Source organism: Taudactylus pleione, unplaced genomic scaffold, assembly GCF_031769625.1.
Source record: "Taudactylus pleione unplaced genomic scaffold, aTauple2 ptg000009l, whole genome shotgun sequence".
Classification (NCBI taxonomy): domain Eukaryota; kingdom Metazoa; phylum Chordata; class Amphibia; order Anura; family Myobatrachidae; genus Taudactylus; species Taudactylus pleione.
The window spans coordinates 1,290,509-1,311,092 of record NW_028284412.1 but is presented as its reverse complement, the minus strand read 5'-3'; the positions used below and the strand labels follow the sequence as shown (position 1 = coordinate 1,311,092).

The window sequence follows — 20,584 nt, the reverse complement described above, 5'->3', positions numbered from 1 at the left end:
GACCTCCCAGCATCAGTCCCGAGTGGATGCATCCATTTTGAGAACTGAACTCATTCATTAGAGTGTAGCCTATGATCATTGGAATCCAGTGCATTCTGAATTGACGGTGTAACAAATATTAGTCAGATAGTGCCCAAGTGATATCACTGTTACTAACAAATGCAGGAACTGCAGTCCACAAAATGGCCACCTCCATTGAGTGAAGGTGACAGGTACACTTAAAAAAAAGATAAAATGAAAAAAAAAATAACCAGCATTATTAAAGAACGCAAAGTCTACATCTATGTTCATGGAATTTGTTTAGTAAATCTGCCCTTTAAACCATATGAAAAACTGTTAAAAAAAAACTAAAAATTTAAACTAATCAAACCCAGTTTACATAACAAAAACATTAACATAACACAAACACTCCAAAACAAAAATGCTGAGCGGAAAACTGAAATCTTTATATGGAAAAACATAACTTAATCCAAACAGAACTACTCAGTGTAACACAATGCCTATTAAACTTCTAAGATACAATTCAAATATGATCCAAATCCCATAAACCTAATCCAATACCTAGTAAAAGAAAAACCTAACCCAAATCTAATAAAAACTCTACAGCTAACAGCAATTTTTAAAGCAGCATTACATAATATGGTATTGCTATGTTTTGCTTTCAACTGTATTTTGGTAGAATAAAAAGGAATACTACTACCTTTCCCATCTCCATTTTTATAGCACAGCAAAGGACGCAATTCACTTAACATATTTAATCAAGTTTATGCAAATACTTTCAGTTCTTTCCTTTTGCAATAATTAACTAGGCCAGTACCAGTAAGCAGCAATTCATACGTACTGATAGATACAATCTGCACATTTTCAGGCAAACAGGTACAGCTGAGACATTCTGGAACTACAAATCCCATCATGCCCTGCCAACAAGTTGCCTGATTCTGACATAATCCATGTATATTGTATATGCCAAACCTCAAGCAGCAATTAGATACCTTGGCAATGTGCATACAAATCTTACTGACACACTGGCTCTCCAGCTGCTGCTGAACTACAGTCATCAGCTGCCAGGCCTTGTTGGGAATTGTAGTTCAGCAACATCTGGAGATTGCAGTTCAGTAACTCTGGTGAAGAGGAAGGACATTTCTGGTACATAATAGAACAAAAGAAGTACATCATAAGCAGTAGTCATGCCTATTATGTTATGTACTTAGGCACTGAAGTAGCTGTTACATCCAGTAAGGGCGATTGGAGAGAAAACTGCAGATATTCACTGGAAAAAACGTCCCGCACCACCAATATTACTCTTATTGGCGGCACGGTTGCACGTGTAAGCTCTGGAACTGGATGATGGTATTATGATGTACACAGCATAGTATAAAAGTGACATTATGAAAACAACCCTAGTTAATTTTTCCTATTAAATTGACATGCAAGGCAGACATCGTCTTTACTACAAAAATCAGTTATTGTCTCCTGACCATAAGATATAAACCTAATAATGGGGTGTGGATTGAAAGATCTACAGTATTTATATAGACAGTCAATAGGTCGACACCAAGTGGTCGACAACCAATAGGTAGACAGGGTCAAAAGTTCGCCATTGACTAAGGTCGACAGGGTCAAAAGGTTGACACACAAATGGATGACACCTAATTTTTCGTTATTTTTTTAACCCTAATCCTCACTGTAAACCTTTCCCTAGTGCCTAACCCTAATCCATAACCCTCTCCTTGGTGTTTAACTCTAACCCTACCCATGGTTCCTAAACCTAACCCTCTCCCTTAGTGCCTAACCCTAAACATCCCCTTCTGCAGCCTAACCTAACACTCTGCCAAGTATCTAATTCTAGAAATCACGACAAACCATGTGTTGACAGTTTCCGTGTCGACCATTTGTGTGTCTACCTTTTGTCCCTGTTGGTCTTTCAACTGTCGACCAATTGACTCTGGACTTTTTGACCATGTCCACACCTATTGCCTGTCGACCATTTGGTGTCGACCTATTGACTGTCTATCTAGACCAGTGTTGGCTAACCTTGACACTCCAGCTGTTATGGAACTACATAACCCAGCATGCACTGCTACAGTTTTGCTATTAGGGCATGCTAAAACTGTGGCAGGGCATGCTGGGATATATAGTTCCACAACAGCTGGAGTATCAAGGTTAGCCAACACTGATCTAGACACTGTAGATCTTCCATCACTGTACCCTAATAATGTACTTCACATAGACACGCACACACCTTTATATTTGTTTCCTATATACACCGTGACGTAAGGTGATTCAATGTAGTGTTCCTGCTAGGCTGTTTTAGCGTGACGCTGCACCATGCCCATTAGCAGTGACCCGCTAAAACAGCCTTCCACGAGCCTTCCCTACCCGCGGGCCGCGGTGTCCTGCAGGTGGGAAAACTTGCGGTAACTGATCACCGCCCGGTGAACAGATGCCATGCCCACGGCATCTATTTACCGTGAGGGGAGAGCTTGGAGGAAGCCCAGCACCTCTGCAAGTGCTGGGCACGCCCCCAAGTGTGACAAATTGGGGGCTCATCACAAGGACACGCCCCTCCCAGATCAGCCACACCCCCTTGGGCATGCGCAGAAGCTCTCAGCTGGCAATCCCAGCGCCCTGCCCTGCCTGCTTTCTAGCGGGAATACTAACAATGCATGAAGTGTTAACATTTTTCAAAGAAAGTTGACAAAATTCTACCTGTCCAAGGAGAACGGGAAGCAAAATTTGGTGACGGTCTGAAGGGCATCCTGCAAAGAAGAAGAGAGTGGTCAGTCAGTATTATGTACCTTGTAAAGAGGCTCACTGCACGGTATAGGGGTGTAGTATTTATACTGCACCAACCAAAACCAAACTTTGCCAGAAAACAGCATACAACTTGACAAAATGTTAACAAAATCAATAGAGAAAAAACAAACACTGGCAGTTTAGTGTTTATTGAAAAGAGAAATGTATTCTCTCGCAACCAATACAGATACACACACACACAAGTTGATACAATGTTTGCTGTAGCTTCAACATCATTGTCAAGTCTCCATACATTCAATTAATTTCCCAAAGAATTATTTCTTGTTCCTGAAACAAGCTATAAGAATTAAAAATTCTATCAAAAAACAGATGCCAGTATGACCGAGCACCAGCAGCAAAAAAAGAACTGATAATACAATTGCAGAAAAAAAGACAGCGGCACTCGGAAGCCTGAATCAGGTGAGCAACAATATACTCTTCTGACTCAGACTCTGACTGCCGCTGTCTTTTATTCTACAATTATATATATATATATATATATATATATATATACACATACACACACCAGATAGCATGAAAGTTTGTCTTCTAGCAGCAACTGTGATTGCAGTATCTGTGACATCAGAGAGGTGAATATTTGGTGCTCCCCATGTTTGAAGAGAAGAAAATCACAACAAAAAAACAACTTACAGTAGTGATAGTGCCCAACTCACTATACTATCATCTCAAACTATGAATAATGCCATAGAAATTAATTAATTGGATATTTCAATTTTAATCCATTTTTGTTTTTGCTGTTTTAATCCAATTTTCATGTTATCAAACAGACATGAAAACTTTATGCACTGTATTTTCCCTGCAACATAAATACTGAAAACGAGGGAAAAGCAGTTAGATGGGAGCAAGCTCTAAGGACCTGGCAAACAATAAATACATCCAATCTGCAACATTTCTGCTTATGCAACACATTTATATTACATATTCAGGGGCAAAATAATGAACACAAGGAGGACTGTGTCACACAATGAAGAATTAATCAAGGAGCAGGCAGGGGCTGCCTATAATGAGAAATCTGTTGAGAGGTATTGCCCCTCGAGGGACAGTGACCAGCCCAAGCATATGGGGTGCGGGAAACGAAACCGACCCTGTGCAATTGCCAACGCTGGTGGCTGTTACCTAGAAACCAGGGCTCTGGGAACGCAGCACACATCAGGAGAGCAAGGTGTCACAGAGGACCACAGAGCTTATGACAAACATAAAGCCACTGGTGCCACTCATCTCTATGTCTGCCATTGCCTTACTAATCTATTCTCTTCTGAACACAGGATAGAAACATTCATAGGCACCAGATATTCAGAACCCCCAAATTACTATTACTCCCTACACCTCTTCCCCCATTTATCAGTTTCTCTACAGCAATCATAATAATCAATAAAACATAACGGCAGAAGGTAACTAGAAAAGAAGAACAGAAACTGAAGTGATTTATTAAACATTTAATCACCGTAGACTTGTGGAATAGTCATTAAATCATTACCTAAAGGTTGGCGGACACCGCTAATAGCTCAAACTGTAACAATAATTTATGGAGTCATTGAAAAGCGTGCTTGATACCAGTGTGTACAGCCCCAATAGGAAGCAGGGGTGACAATCTTTTACAAGACTCAAGTCCTCATTTCTATGCAGGACGCACTAAACTGCACAAATCATCTGTTCTTCCCCAAAAAATTCCTATTAATGAAGGAGCAATAGAAAACCTCTGCAAATGTCTTGAATGGTGCACTTCTATTCTGTTCTGTAATGAGTGGAGGGTGCGAATAGCATAATTATTTAATTTGGGGTAGGAGGGGTGTATGGAGAACATACGCCTAAAGCAAAGTGAGACTGATGTAATAAATTAAACATCAGTGTGCACAGGGACCGTTCTCCTGGTCACAAATAATGAATGATCACTGGTAACTGAATGGATGCTCCTCACTTCATTTATTTCCAAACCGCCTCTATTGTTCCAAAAACAAGCAATATCAATCTAATAAGCTGCCCAATGGTGCGGAAAGAACTGGCGATTAAATACATTTTCTAGCCATGTTAACCATTTCTGTGCCAGTCCATGTAACTTAAGGCATCTAATCTTCACCGATTGCACCACTCAATCCTAATCAGGGGGAGATAAACTTTCCTATACTGTGGCCTCCAGGCTACACACTCCTGCATGGTCCTATCTTGCACAAAGTAAGGGCTCAGACGCACAACACTTAGTGTAATGAATGACTGTGTAATGGGAAGATGTGGCAGCAGCAGCCAGATGTTTAGCATCACACTTCTGAGAGCGGAACAGTGAGTCCTCCTCTGACAGCCTGCAATCTTCACCTCTGCTTACCCTGCTTTTACACACTTAGGGGCACACAGATAGGGGGTGGTGGGAGGTGTATTTGTTACAGCTAAAGGAGTGCTCCGCAGGCTCAGGTTACCACCAGTGGGTGGGTATGAATCCTCACAAACGGAACACTTTCTTGAATGATTCACTAATGTCTCCGTGGATGGAGGAGTTATTTGTATTATGTGAATGTATTCCATTAGCAATGGGAGAAGGCACAGTGATACAGAATAAATGCTCAGTTAAAAAAAAAAAAGTTGTAAAACAAAAAATAAAGTGGTAAACAGTGTGAAGATCTATATATAATATTATTGAACAAGACTTAAACAGAGTATTGGTGCATACACACGGTCAGATATGTCAGATGAATGATTGAACAATTCAACGATTCAACGATTTTACCAACGATTTGAATGATTGAATGATTTCAGACAGTATTAAAATGAATGGAATCGGCCAAATCTGACTGCAAACCAATCAGATGTCAGATATCGTTATCTGACAATCTGGAATGCGCATCGTTCATCGCTGCAGTCACATGTCAGATTTTCTTTCAGCTATGAACGATTTTACAATCGTTATCGTTTAGGTCTGACAGAAAATCTGACCGTGTGTATGCACCATTAGGCTGATAGATAAATAAAACTGGTATGTTTACAGAGAATCACTTATAGACCAAGTAAATGGTAGCTGGGTACATCCTTCTGCCTACTATGGTCTCCCATAGCATGTCACCTTTCAGTGTGCCTCATTATGTACAGGAAGAAATGCGCCTCACTATAGCATCTGCTTTGGCACAAATACACCCACTTATCACACCGGATGCATGCCCACATTCTCATCTCTGCAACGTTTGCCGGGTTAAAGGTCCGCCAGGAAACGTGCAAGGTGGGAAAAAATAGATAAAAAAAGGTTATTTCAAAACCCGACCTACTAAAGCCTTAGCACCACCCCCTTCATTAATATTAACTTTGTTTTTCCTTCAATGTATTTCTGGATCCAGACTCATGTATGTCTGCCTGGCCAGCTTTATTCTGAGTGCCTATCATGCATTTGAATGGTTTAATTACATTGTTTAAATGGGATGCAGTTTATGCCGCCGGTCTATATCACGACAGGAGAAGCCCGAATGGGGACTTAAGATAGGCGTCGAAATACCGACGCCAATCTTAAGCTAGACGCCGGAATGCCGAAGGACGCCAGTCCGAAAGAGGTAAGTCTGGGGCATTCTTAGCGTTAGTCGCGGGGGGGGGGGGGGATTGATTTAGTGAATGTAGCGGGGTTAGGTTTTTGGGGGGGGATGGGATTAGGGTTAGGCACCCCTAGGTGGGAGGGTTAGGGATAGGCACTCCCAGGGGTAGGTTAGGGTTAGGCATACCCCCCTGGGAGGTTTAGGGTGCGGGAAGGGGGGGTTTGGATTTAGGCTACACCCCGGGAGTTTTAGGTTATGCACCCCTAAGGGAGATTACACAAGAGCAGAGATCCTGAATTAAATATCAACTTTTTTTTCTCAATATTTTGTTTCAAAAGATCATAAGTATAACAAGACATTTTGCATTATTGTTATTTACAGTCTGGCAACTAGATTTACGGGCATGCCTGGAAACAATCCAACTGATTTCACTTGGAAAATTTCCAGTTGTCAATTTGCTCTGTCTGTTACATTTTATACGCAGCATTGTAATGCTACCTAAGAGGGAAACAACACAGTATGTAACCTAAAGTGATCTCACAAAATGGTATCAGTGCATCTGAAATAAAGCAAGACAAACTGAGCAAGCAATACTGTCTGTATAAACTTCAGTATTTGTATTATATAAAGAGACTGGAGCGGATGTCTTTCAAGCGGTCCCAATGACCCAATAAGTCTGATCACCACACTCCTGCCTCATTTATTTCACAAAGTGTGTCAGAGAACCAAACAATCAATGAGTGCCTGTGTTACCATCAATATATTCCGTCTTAAATATATTGAGCAGAGCAGGACTTGGCTCAGCCACATTGAGCGCTCCAAATGTCAAGCCACGATTTGATTATGAGGAGGCTACAACCTTGGGACGAGGAGGCAGGTGGCGAACATCCCGATCTAGCAGTGACACTGAGAAGCCTCTCCCTCTGGGGACACACAGGTCATACATTGCACTTTAAATGGATGCACTCGCTATGGATCCATTTGTTCCCACTTCATTAAAAGATATATTATCATTTACAAAAAACAAACTTACAAACTGAGCACTGAAACAACAGAAGAGCCCTGTGTGTGCACAACTGATTGCTGAGATGCTGTATTCAAGCAGAATGTGGGGATTGTATAAACAGCTAGATCCCTTGCCCTTAAACTAGAAAGGGACTAATCATCGCCAGCAATAGATAAAAAGAGATTAATATGGAGTTAAATAAATCAGACACTTACTAATATTCATTTAAAAATGTAAACATTCTTAGTTACACAAATCACCCTGAGAGCAATGCAATTCCCACTTACTACATGAAACTCTATAACTTGGATATGCTCAAATCTGCACTACTGTCTAAAGTGGAGAATATATGTGGTCAGCACTATGAAATTTCTGCAGAAGGAGGGTGTAAGCTGCAGAATTAAAAAGAAGAGGTAATATTTGTGATCGCAGTTTCTCATTGGTCCTTCCACTCTCTAATACCCAATCACATCCATCCACCTGAAACACATAACACAGCTATCGGCTGGACTGACCCAGGAAGCCCTGAGGATGGCCGGGGCTATAATGTTCCAGGTGGTAGTGACGTTTTAATGTGGCACCACTAATTTGCTGCTACTGTACTATACGAGGGTGGCTATAGAATTATTCACAACTTTGACATTTTTCATTTATATTTTATTTTCCTGCATGATGAAATCAAAATGTATTTCTTTGGAAAAAAATTTTACTACTGACCAAACCAAAATACTCAGACATTTCAAATAAAAAGCAAAGCTAAAACTTTTTCTTAACCCGGAGAAAAAACAGACCATATTACATAAAACTGAAGTCCACATCCCCCAATATGCATTGCACGAGGTAGGAGGTCAATATGACTTGCTTCACATCAAGCCCTTGGACAACCCACTTCCATGAGATGCAGGAATCCAGGAGAACTTCTCAGAATTCTTGAGTCTCCCAGAATTTTGGTGAAGCATAAGTTACAGTCTTATTTGGCAATAAAGGTAGAGACTGTCCATGGGGAAAAAAAATAATCCAATGACTGAACTATACTATGGGACAGGGTAGCCAACCCGGTCCTCGAGAGCTTCTAACATAACTGGCGGTAGATGTATTAAGCTCTGGAAAGTGATAAAGTGGAGGGTGATAAACGACTCAGACTGTGTTTGAAAAATGACAGTTAGGGGCTGATGGGTTGCTCCTTTATCACTCTCCACTTTATCACCATCCAGAGTTTAATACATCTGTCCCCATGTTTTCAAGACCACCTAGCTGGTGCACAGGTGAAGTCATTACTAACTTTCACATTTTCAAACATGTGGTGCATTCATTTCCAAAGCCGGGTACACACTAGACGATATGTCATCCGACCCGGCGGATCAGACGACATATATACATTGGGCAGTGTGTACCCACTATGTCGCTGATGATGCGCGCTCCCCCACGTCGTCAGCACCTGTGGGACCTGCATGCAGGTCTGATGGGCGGTACCGTCAGCAGGGCCATGCTGCCAAATGCAGCATGGCCCCTGCTGTCGTGCCGTCGCTCCCGGGAAGTGTGCACGCACTTGCCGATGCCGGCACCCGCTGCACGAGACATCGGCTGGGTACGCAGCATAACTGACACTTTGTACAGATCCACAGGTGCCCTGGAAACCATGAACTGTTGGTAGCTCTCGAGGACCAGGGTTGGCTACCCCTGCAATGGGAAAATGAGTGAAAATGGCAATAGGAATAGAGCAAGGTATAGACAAGTCTTGACACACAAAAAAAACTAAAAACTTGATGTTGTATGCAAGAGAACAATGACTTGGGAGAAGACCGATGCTGAGTACACATTATACAATATATTGTGTCTAGAGAGGATCAGTAATAATTTGTCCTGACCATCTTTAAGTGTGTATACACAATTCATCATTCAATGACTTCTAGTATAGATAGATTGCATCGGTTCTGCTGAAAGGCCAATGCAATATATCCGGAAGGTATGTCGATGGACGATCTGACAGTGTATACAGAGACCCGATTGGTAGCTCATGATCCTCTGAACAGACATGTTTTTCAGATAGGCACGATGATTGCTTAGTGTGCATGTACAATATCGTGTGTTCTTAATCGTTAGGAAATCGGCAGGTCGGTCGGTCGGTCGTTACACTGTTTAAGTGTGTACACTACATTAAATTGCAAATAATTACCTAAAGCACACTGCAAAAGCCACATTACTGGTACAAACAAATCCCGGCACACCCCAGAGCGCCAAGAGTTCTGTGGAACGATTGCTGTTCATCAACACCCCCATAGCATGACGGAACACAAACAATGCTGCCAACAATGGGCACAAACTGCAGTGTATAGATGTGCCAACCTGGTAGAGACACTTATAAATAGATTTGTTAGCTGGAAATACAGATAAAGGTGCTATAATTTGCTGTCTTTTTTCTTATATGCAATTACTTGAAACAAAAATTACTTTTTTTTTTTTTAATAATACTGTGAATCTTAGATAATGAGAATTATTAACATCATATCATCAGAAAATAAAATGTGAATGATGCCAAATGGCTTTTAGTGTCACTTTTCATGTAGAGCTTCAAACATAAAACATATCACATTACTTTGTGCAATTTCCTAAAACTGCCAGCCAGACCACAAAATGCATTTTTATTTCCCTTTGCGCGCTCAGGAGTAGTTACCTGCACCCTCAGTTACCCCATTACAGAGCAGTCCTCTGCTAGGATGACACAATGACTATCAAGCTGAGCTGCACAGCCCTGGAAGCAAACTCAGTCTGCACCTCCCATGAAGTCACATGTACGGGTGAGGACTGGAAATAGCTATCGGTGTGCCCTCCATCGATGGTTGCCACTGCCGGAAAATATGGACAGAGCCGTCAATGGTATGAAAACTATGCAATGGCGTACCATCAATCGTTCCTGATGGCCGTGGCACAGGGCTACTGACTGACAGCCTAGTAGTTCCGCATTGCAAGTGTGGAGAAGAAAATTAAAAATTGGGCCCACGGCTACCATTGATGGTGGCAAACTATCTATATCTCTGCCATCGATGATAAAACCATGGCCAACCCTAGTGAGGACTTCTCCACCCTGCTGCTACTACAGACAATACAATGCCTGCAAGTGTCAGATGAGCTCACAATGCTGGATGGCATGGATGATAGATAGCCATTCATGGTTGATAGGACCAGAAAAGCGCTCATAAGGGAGCAGGGCCTGCGAAGTACCTGTGTCATCTCATGAGATCTGTAGTCTGCATAGCCTTAGAAGTAAGGGTCAAGTGCATAGGCACAATATATTTGTGGGTCTGTAGTACACAGTACACTGAAATTTGTGGAAAAATTACGGCACAACCACCAGAGAGGTCTGCAAAACACAGCTACCAGAGATTTTGGAAGTCTGGAGAGCACAGTCAACAGGGATTTCAGAAGTCTGCAGAGCACAGCTACCAGACAATTTTGACTGGTACATATAACAGATTGTAGGGATCTGCAGGCAACAACCACTAGAGATTTTGGAGGTCTGACTGGCACAGCCTCAAGAGATTTTGGGAGTCTAGCAGACAAAGCAACCATAGATTTTGGGGATCTGCAGAGCACAGCCACCAGAGATAGTGGAGGTCTGCAGAGCACAGCTAAAGATTTTGAGAGTCTGCAGAACACAATCAACAAATATTTTGGGGGTCTGTAGGGCACAGCCATCAGAGAATTTGGGGTCTGATGGACACAGCCACAACAGATTTTGGGAGTCTGGCAAGCATAGCAACCAAAGACTTTGGGGTTCTGCTGAGCACAGCCACCAGAGATTTTGGGACTCTGCAGAGCACAGCCAATAAAAATGTGGGGGTTCTGCAAGGCACAGCCACCAAACATATCTGGGGGTTAGCCACTGGAGATTTTCGGGGTCTGTTCGGCACAGCCACCAAAGATTTAGGTGTTTGCTGGGCATGGTCACTAGATAATTTGGGGATCTGATCGGCATGGCCACCAGAGAGTTTTGGGGGTTGTTAGGAACAGCCACCAGAGATTTTGCAGATATTTATTCGCTGTATAAAACTACACATACACGCTTTGACCATGCCATGAGCACAAATGTTTGCGTGATAACTGATGGACACCAGTAAGCACAGTGTGCATCTAGCATTATTCAGCATAATGCTTATGTGTGTACTACTAGGTACATGTTATGTGCACAGGTCTCCACGGCTATCCACACCACTCAAGACTCATAACAGAAGTTTAGTAGGATAATATTTCAATATACCAAACCTACAGGCAACTTTAAATGATTCCTAAACCACAATTTAGACATTTCTCTGTTGCTGCTGATAGAGAAGTACACTTTAATATAATCCACAGAGAAAGAATAAATCATTATGAAACTATCCTGTAAATGTTAAATGTTCTGGGGCATACATAATTCAAGTTCCCCAATAATATCTTGTATCCTCCCAGATTTTTCTAGCATTCTATATCTATAACTAAGAAAATTGCATGTTACGCTCAGTATAATCATGGTGTCAAAGCTCACTTACAAAACAATAATTACACACATTATTAGATGACTGTCTGACAAGGCTAAAATACATTTGCACAGTACAGAAACAGCAAAATGTATACAGAATAGATCACAGCACTGCATGAATACCATATTGTCTATAACACCAATTGTGAAAGCTATTGCTGTTTTAGCGTATGATATCAATATAGCTACTGCAAGGTTATAAGATCCTTTGTTATTACATCTGAAACAATTTAGCATCAGCAGCAGTTTTCCTTAGTATTCTATATATACACAGCTGGCTAAATGAACATAATGTTGGCTACTGTGTTTTCATCACGTTTAATCTTAGCACTGCTGTTAGACTTTTTACCCTTTACATGAACCAAGTAGGCAGGCATTCTGAGGACACTCATTTAAAATACAAAATATGGGATATTGATGACTCACGTAATGCCGGTCAGTAGCATAAAGCACTGTTAACAAGTATGTTTATGCTTGCAACCAATACTTACAGAATCTTTAACCCTGATACTGCAATCTGTTGTCATCTGGTACCTCCATCCCATAGTTCACATCTGTACTCTGTATTAAATTCAGCAGCTAGGAAATAACTCTGAAATTTGTATTCACACAACAATTAAATTGAGTCTCCCTCGTGACTTCACTACAAAGGTCTTCTACTTAATCCACTACCACCACTCAGCTGAATACATGCACTACATGGCCACAAATATGGCGGCATGCCTGCTATGTTCCCCGTCCTGCATTTTTTCCATAGGGATCAGTCAACCAATATACATAAAGCCAAACATTACCTCCCCTTCTTGGACCCTTGTTCCGAAGATAGTGGACATTAACCTGTCAGTACATAAGATTGGCCAATTGAGTACCAGTTTTTTGCAGTTCCGTAAAACTGCCACCTTCCACTAATACATTATCATGCGCTCTATACATTACTCATTTATTAAAATGGTTTCTGTAACAACATATTATGCTTTGCAGAATACGGTTCGGTATGTTTTGCCGACAATCACCATGTCTTCAGCCATTATTTAGACACCATACTGTTGACATGTTCCTTATGTCGACAAACAAAATGCTGACATGTTCAGAATGTCGACAACCACAAGGGCATGATGTCAATATCCAATTTTAAACCTAACCATAAACTTTATATTGACGATAAAGCTGTTTTGACATATCATATGTCGTCGACAAGTTGGATGCCAACAAGACTGCATAATGCACAGTACACTGGAATCAAATAGATAGAGTATAAGAAATAGCTGTAAGCGGATTACTAGTTATTCCAAAATATGCATTTATTCAGATTCCAAAGATAAAAACAATTAAAAACAGTAGACCAGTAGGATAATATTTCAAGAAGAATGTAAACCGTTCCCAACATCATTAACAGGGCTCACTTGAGACCTGCCTTGGGCATATGCACAATCCTATTGTAAAACTACAGATGCCCAAACCCTGCTTGGCAAAAGGCAATAAGAGGGAGGTGGCATAAAGAGCCCTTGATCATGACTATATAGGAAAAAAAAATGCTGCATATATTAAGATTAATAACTGTACAACACAAACGCATTCACTATAGTTTATATAATCTATGCTGCATAACGTCAGTGTATTTCTTCCTGTGTGTCTGCTGGGCATATAATTTCCTCTGTATTACAATGAATGCACGTAGAGTCTTCTCTTTGTATTTGGTTGCTAGTGTATGCCTATATAATAACATTAGATTAAACTCGCTCACATTAACGCACATTACAATATGTGAAATGCGGGAGAGAATTTGGGCAGCATTTTAATTTTCTTTTGGGTTTTTATTCCACTCCTCTCTTGCAGACAGGCTGCCAATCTTTGTAGATTGCATTCTATCTCGTTAATTGGGAGCTGTGGTAATGAGGAAACTGCCTTGTATTCATCAGAGAGGAGGCGGATGGAGAGCAACTGACAAATGCTGTCCGTGAACACTGGCAATCCTCTCACTGGACAAGGCGCCCTTGAACCTGCCCGGGTCTAATCAATAACACTTTATTTTGCTAGTAAAGGAGTGAAGGAGATCTGTGTGTCAAGCAATATCATAAGGAAAACGAAATATTAAAATATTGCCTAGAGGAAAACTTCTGTACAGCGCTAGACCCAACATTCAATTTATTGGTGTAACTTCTCTAGGACTTGTGGAGAAGGAGATAAAGTTCACATAAATAACAGAACAGAAATGTATGGGATAAGGACAATATAGCACTTTAGACCACCGACAAGTGCTACCTTATTTAGTACATATTTATATTCCAAAGTTCTTCTCTGTAAATTCACTTATACAACGCTCATATTAAACTGCCCATTATGAGCATTTTTCCACTGCAGCATAACAGTGATGGTTTTGTGGGCCTTATAGTTAAACTGCTGAAAAGCAATAAGGAGAATGATGCACTTCTTTTTGTAAATAGAAATATGTCTATTTATTCAGAGTTTATAGGTTATGTCAGAGAACCAATTTAGAGTTTGATTACTATGATTGGTTCTCCTGTTAAATCCATTTAGAACCAGGTAACTATAACAAGTGTTTTTTGTTGTTGGTTTTTATTTGCATAGGTCTTTTGGTTCTAGGAATTTCAGTAGGTAAAGCTCTTTATAATAACTATAAACAATGTTATACATATGTTGCATGTTTTATTTAGATATTTCCATGGAAACCTCGGGGCATACAATTTGGTTGACCTAGATATAACCATGCCCTTGTGTAAACTAGTACTACAAGGCCAAGCCCATAACGCCTTCTTACCAAGAATGTGAAACTTTAGTTAGTGGAGTTGCTAATGTAAAATCTGTAGTCTTTAAAAAATCTTTAGCAGCAAATGACTATTACTTCTATTATGTCTGGTTTATTTGTATTCTACTTTCATTGCTTTCAAGTCACGAATGTGGTTACATTGGTGGTAAGAGAGGGATGGTCAGGTTTCAGATTGTGATATGATGGGCTGCAAATACGTAACAGCGTATTATCTCATTTGAGAAGCTACAATTCATAATATCCCCAGTGTATAGCTGATGAAATTGTGACATGTACCTATTATGCTAGTATTTAGGGCAGATGTACTAAGCCTTGGAGAGAGAAAAGTGTAGAGAGATAAAGTACCACCCAATCAGCTCCTGTCAATTTCAAACACAGACGGCAAAAATGACAGGAGCCGATTGGTTGGTACTTTATCTCTCTCCAAGGCTTAGCACATCTCCCTATTAGTGAGCAAGAATCGGTGATTTAATAAGTAATAATAAAAATAATAATAATAATAAAAGACTGAATACAGCTTATGTGTTATACCTTCAGGAAACACCAACTAACCTAAATACAAAATCACAAGCACGGCTATTTATTGTCTATGTATATATTTCAACACATATTTACACAAATAAAATAAGTACAAATGCAGATTATCCAGCAATGTCTGCTAGTGATATAATATTCTTGAGTTATAGCATATATTAGAATTAACATGTCACATCAAAAGACCCTGGGAGATCATACAACAAGGTTAAAGGTCATTTCATAAAAATGGTAACACGGGACATCCAAATCATTACCATTTAATCATTCCGAGGGCACAGATGGGCATTTTTATACTTGCAAAATTCTTGAATTTTTGAAAGTTCATTATTGTTGTTCTTTATTCAAACCCTCCCCATCCCCAGGCTAAGTCTCAAACACCCCCCCAGCATGGATTAAACACTATGTGGGACCCTCACACACCAGGGTCTCTAGGCTTTTACACCAGAGCGAGGCTATAAGAGGAGATCCGTCACTGCACATCCCTCCTGAGACTCAGGCAGCAGATGCGATGAAATCAGTGATGGAAACAAAACTGTATTTTAAGTGTTAATAGTAAGCTCATACTCCCCCCTAAAAAAGCAGAGTCAATATTCCATCTTAACCACATTTAACACAGGAAGATATACTTAGCCAGTTAGTTTACTTAGTAAACCAATAACTTTCCAGTAGGTATTTACTTGAACTTATGTTTGCTGCAGTTTGTAAACAATATATTAACCAGAATCTGCAGAAATGTGTCATCTATATAATAATTTACTAAGGGGTCTATGTACTTGACCTTGAAGAGGGATAAAATGGATAGAGATAAAGTACCAACCAATCAGCTCCTAACGGTCACTTTACAGGCTGTTTGAAAAATGACAGCTAGGAGCTGATTGGTTGGCACTTTCTCTCTCTCCAAGGCTTAGTACATAGACCCTTAAGTCCGGTTTGTCTCGGACATGCTCAGTAGGTGTCGGAACGTTGAAGTACTGACATTACTGTCACTGGTGGGAGGGAGGGGGTGATGGGGCTCAGAGTTCAGAACAACTGTTTGTAACTGCATGTGTACAATTCTTCTCTGGCCAGTGCATGTCCACAATGACGAGCAATTATATACACAGTATAAGAATGATGGGTCTATTTACTAAGCTGTGTTAGGAGATAAAGTGAACGGTGATAAGGTACCAGCCAATCAGCTCCTAACTGCCATGTCACAGGCTGTGTTTGAAAAATGGCAGTTAGGAGCTGATTGGCTGGTACCTTATTACGGTTCACGTTATCTCCTAACACTGCTTAGTAAATAGACCCCGTGCGTTCTTTCTGTCTCTGCCCGCCTTCCCCCAAAGGTTCCCCACTGACGGTGAGACATGACAGACAAATAGGCCGCCAGAGGGTAAGCATAACAAACAGAGGATGGCAACAGGTGAGGGGGTGCAGCGGGGACGGAGGTGGGCATGAGTGGGAAGGCTGAGCAGGAGCAGAGATGAAGTGAGATAGAGTATGGAGTTGGGAATGGCGGTGGGTCCAAAAACGACTAGTATGTAATATAAAAACCAAGGAGCTATGAAAAATTCTGTAAATATCTTGGCGCTAGGTAAATTGCAGCAGAGATTAGGTTTGCTCATTACTTTTTAGAACGTGAAAAATATCTATAGTTGAGCGATGGGAGCAGCCTGATTAAGCAAATGACGTGATCATCCCTGCTCCACCCCCCGGTGTCTCCTGAACCTGAAGTCCAAGTAATAGTCAATTATGAGTGAACTTTCGCCCAAGAAATGTGTCTGTGTTTTATTTTATTCAGGTCACGCAGAAGAAATAACATTTGTAGGAGCTTCTGTGAATCACAGCAACAGTTTACTGGCTTGGTATGATCTCAATATTTAATGATGAATACTGGGGAACATGCAGTGACACCATCACTTTGTGCAATGATTGTAGCTACTATACCTCACACCAACCATTACATACATGCTTCTTATAGCTGCATTAAATGTAACACGATCTGTCTCTCACCTGTGGCACCATCACCAAGTTGCATCTAGCCGGATAGAACTGCTTGTATACAAATCTAGCACAGAGCTGCAGAGTCCAAAGGTGCCTATCCACTAGAAGACTGGCAAAAGACTGCACGATTACGACCTTGTAATCGTGCAGTCGTTTGTCAGTCTGTGATGTGCCTACATTGAACGAGCAGTCGTTCAGTGTAGGCACGATCAATCATCTGCAAACATGCTGTACATGACGTTATCGTCAGGTTGGCCAGCATGTTTGCACGATGATAGAGGTCTAAAACCAATTTTTCAAACGATTTACAAACGATTATCGAACGATATCGTTATCGTTCAATCGCTCATTTTAATCGTTTAGTGAATAGGCACCTTCACACCAACGTAGTGGGAAGCAGTGAGCCAGACAGTGCCAGAAGCCCCTCTCACCCACTAGCCATATAGAATAACATTTCAGCACAGGAGGCCAGGCATTGCTGTACCTTCTAAACTGAAGCTCATGGACCGTAAAGCCATTTGTTTGTGGCTCACTGTAAAACACTACGTCTGATCAGTGAAGATCCCAAGATCACGAACCCCTGTTTGCCCAAATTTTACGCTTGACGTACAAATCTCAGAGTAAATACATCCATAATGTATTTGATATTAGCCAAAAACGTGCCTATATTTATTTACCTATTATACTGACAGAAATGTAGACAATGCCATTACCACCCAGCCAGCCGTTTTAAATAGTGACAAACATGTTGAAATCATTCCAGAGGATTACAGAAATCAGGAGGTAAACTGTATCATAGGTTCCACCAGTTGTCATCTCCCCCACTCGTTCTTTATGATACAATCGTATTGGACATGAGAAGATAACTAGCGCCAGGAGAAGGCTGACACTGTGCTTAGTCCATCAAAGACACCTACTGTTTCCTTTCACTGTGCCGAAATCAGAAATCTATTTCCACTAACCCAGCTGAATAAGTATTCTAGATAAACAATTATTTTTGCGTCACCAACTGAAACACATGGAAGCCCTAAATATTATGCCACATAAAACTTTAACATTATACAAATACACACACAATTCTACACATAAAATAGACAAACAGCATGGATGAGAAATCTGCATAGTATCGGTAAGTGCTTGTATAATCTTATAGCAGTCAACAGAATAGATAAATAAAAATGAATGCAGGAAAAAAACATTAACACTGGCAATACCCAAAGAAATCCCTGCCCTTGGGAGCTTACTATATAAATATTTATACATTATCCTAAAATCCTTGAAACACAACGGCAGCGTGAAAAGCAGTATGAGCCGTATATTCCATATGTCACATAACATTGATTTTGTTACAGAATATTGACTAAATGGTAAGAAAAGTAACAAGAAGAGAAGGTAAGAACTTCAGATTCAGTTGTCAAATGTCAGCATTATAGGTGATATTTCATATGCCATAGGCAATCAGAAGTAAGGGAGAGTGCTTAGGAATTAGAGGGCGTAAGATTTAGTAATTATATCAAGAATCAATTTTATTCGGTTCATTAGATGTGCTACTGTATTTATCCAAAAATAATACAAAAATACCAGACAGCTCCCTGCGTAGCAGGTTAATTTAGTGGTGAATCCTATATTTAGCAGATAACACATTCCTTTCAGATGCTTAGATAGCAAAAAAAAAACGTATACAGTATTATATCTGTGACTATATAAATCCTATCTTACTACTGATCTATGACGACAGGATTTCTACAGGCAAACTAAAATAAAGAGATTGTAGCTTACTGGGTGCCAGTAACATCCTACACTTAGTTAAATTATATATACTTGTGGGTTTGTTTTTTCAGTACCTGGCACTTTAAATAGACTAAGGCTGATTTAAGATGTGATAACATTAGTCCCACAATGAGCCACTAGGGAAGTGTCTACACTTTGTGTCGAATAAATAAATAAAAATTAAAATAAGCTCACAGTCACAGTTTTCCCCATGGGGATTTTGCTGCTTGTCTGGCCGAAATCCTCATTGATTTGTTCTGTGTGTGTTATAAAGTACTTCATCTTGGCCAGTCTATCATTAACCCCAGCAACCACTGAGAAGAGAGTAGGAAATGGATGATTGGGTCTTGCCCTGATAAGAAGGGAACACTAATTTGTTATCTTGCAGATTATCCAGTAGGTGGACAAGATCAGCATCATTCTCAGAAAAGATAATAAAGGAATTAGCAAATTTACCAGAGTTTTGGAATATTTTTTTTATATATTTACTAAACATTTACATTTACGTATATGTTTAACCCTTTCTCTTGTGAGAACAGTGTAAGTACTGAGAGGTCTACCAATGTTTAGCCCAGCCTCAGTGTATCAATTAAAGGACAAGTAAACCTGAAATAGAAACTGGCTTTTATAAGAGCTTCTAAAAGGATTCATATAATGAATATGTACAAGGTTCAGTTGTTTTTGGAGTGGTAGAAGGAGACGGAGTGATACTAGGTGGGTGGCAATACGTTGGAAACATGCTAAGCAGGCTGGTCCTCTCCAACATGTCCTCTGCTTGGAAATTGGACGGCCTTAAATTGCTGATGGAAGAATGTTATTAAATAATACTATCCATGTAGAAGAAAACAGAGTTACATGTATTCTGTGATGCCGATTAGGGAGCACATAAAGACGACAGGTGATCCTGCACTGGATACCGATTTGCTTTAAGCCGACGCAGCAGTCAGCTGGACAAGTAGAAAACAACCAACAGTTGCCTTATGCACTACCCAGGTGGAATATATGGCTCTTACAGAAACAGCCAAAGAAGCATTATGGCTGAGAGAGACTATGGGCCTGATTCAGGAAGGATCGCTATTGTGTTCGCAGCTACAAATTTGCACGAAACGCAGCTGCGAATGTATGCTAATGTCTGCCACATCTCAGCTGGTATAGACACGCCCACTGCTGCTTTCTCACTTCTGTACTACCTCGCACTCCTGCATACACATTGGTACCGGACATCGGGTCGTCGCGCACAATTTACACCAGGTTTGACCAGCTGCAGAAATTGCAAGTCTCGTCACTCACAGTGAGTACTCAAGCTGCGTATGCAATTGCAGTGGCTAATTCATGCACGCCCATACAACGGCGTTCCAACGGACAGACACTCTTGGGTTTCTCCGACCACTCCTCCCGTCACCACCCCCAAATGCTCACAGCCTTTCACTCAATCTGCGATGGATTCTTCTGTGCCGGCAAAATCGCAGTGCTTTCGCAGCACATGCGCAGTGCGGCTTATACGCATGTGCAGTTGTGAACAATCAACGGATGTGCGTACGTAATTGCAATTCTGTATGCTGCTGAATAAGGCCCTATGTGTGAGGTATGTATTTTTTGTTTGGATGAGACCATCAACATTGCAAGTGACAAAAGAGCTACAATGGACTTAA

At 40.7% G+C, this 20,584-nt stretch overlaps 1 protein-coding gene across 3 annotated transcripts in view; it reads right to left on the bottom strand.

Annotated features, from left to right (window-relative positions):
* DENND1A (DENN domain containing 1A) overlaps nucleotides 1–20,584 on the bottom strand; it is a 742,523-nt gene that overhangs the window by 532,001 nt on the left and 189,938 nt on the right. For all 3 annotated transcript variants that reach the window (XM_088466860.1, XM_088466851.1, XM_088466868.1), the window contains exon 4: nucleotides 2,710–2,759. In XM_088466860.1, coding sequence (XP_088322986.1) covers nucleotides 2,710–2,759 — 50 coding nt within the window. The remainder of the gene's footprint in view (nucleotides 1–2,709; nucleotides 2,760–20,584) is intronic.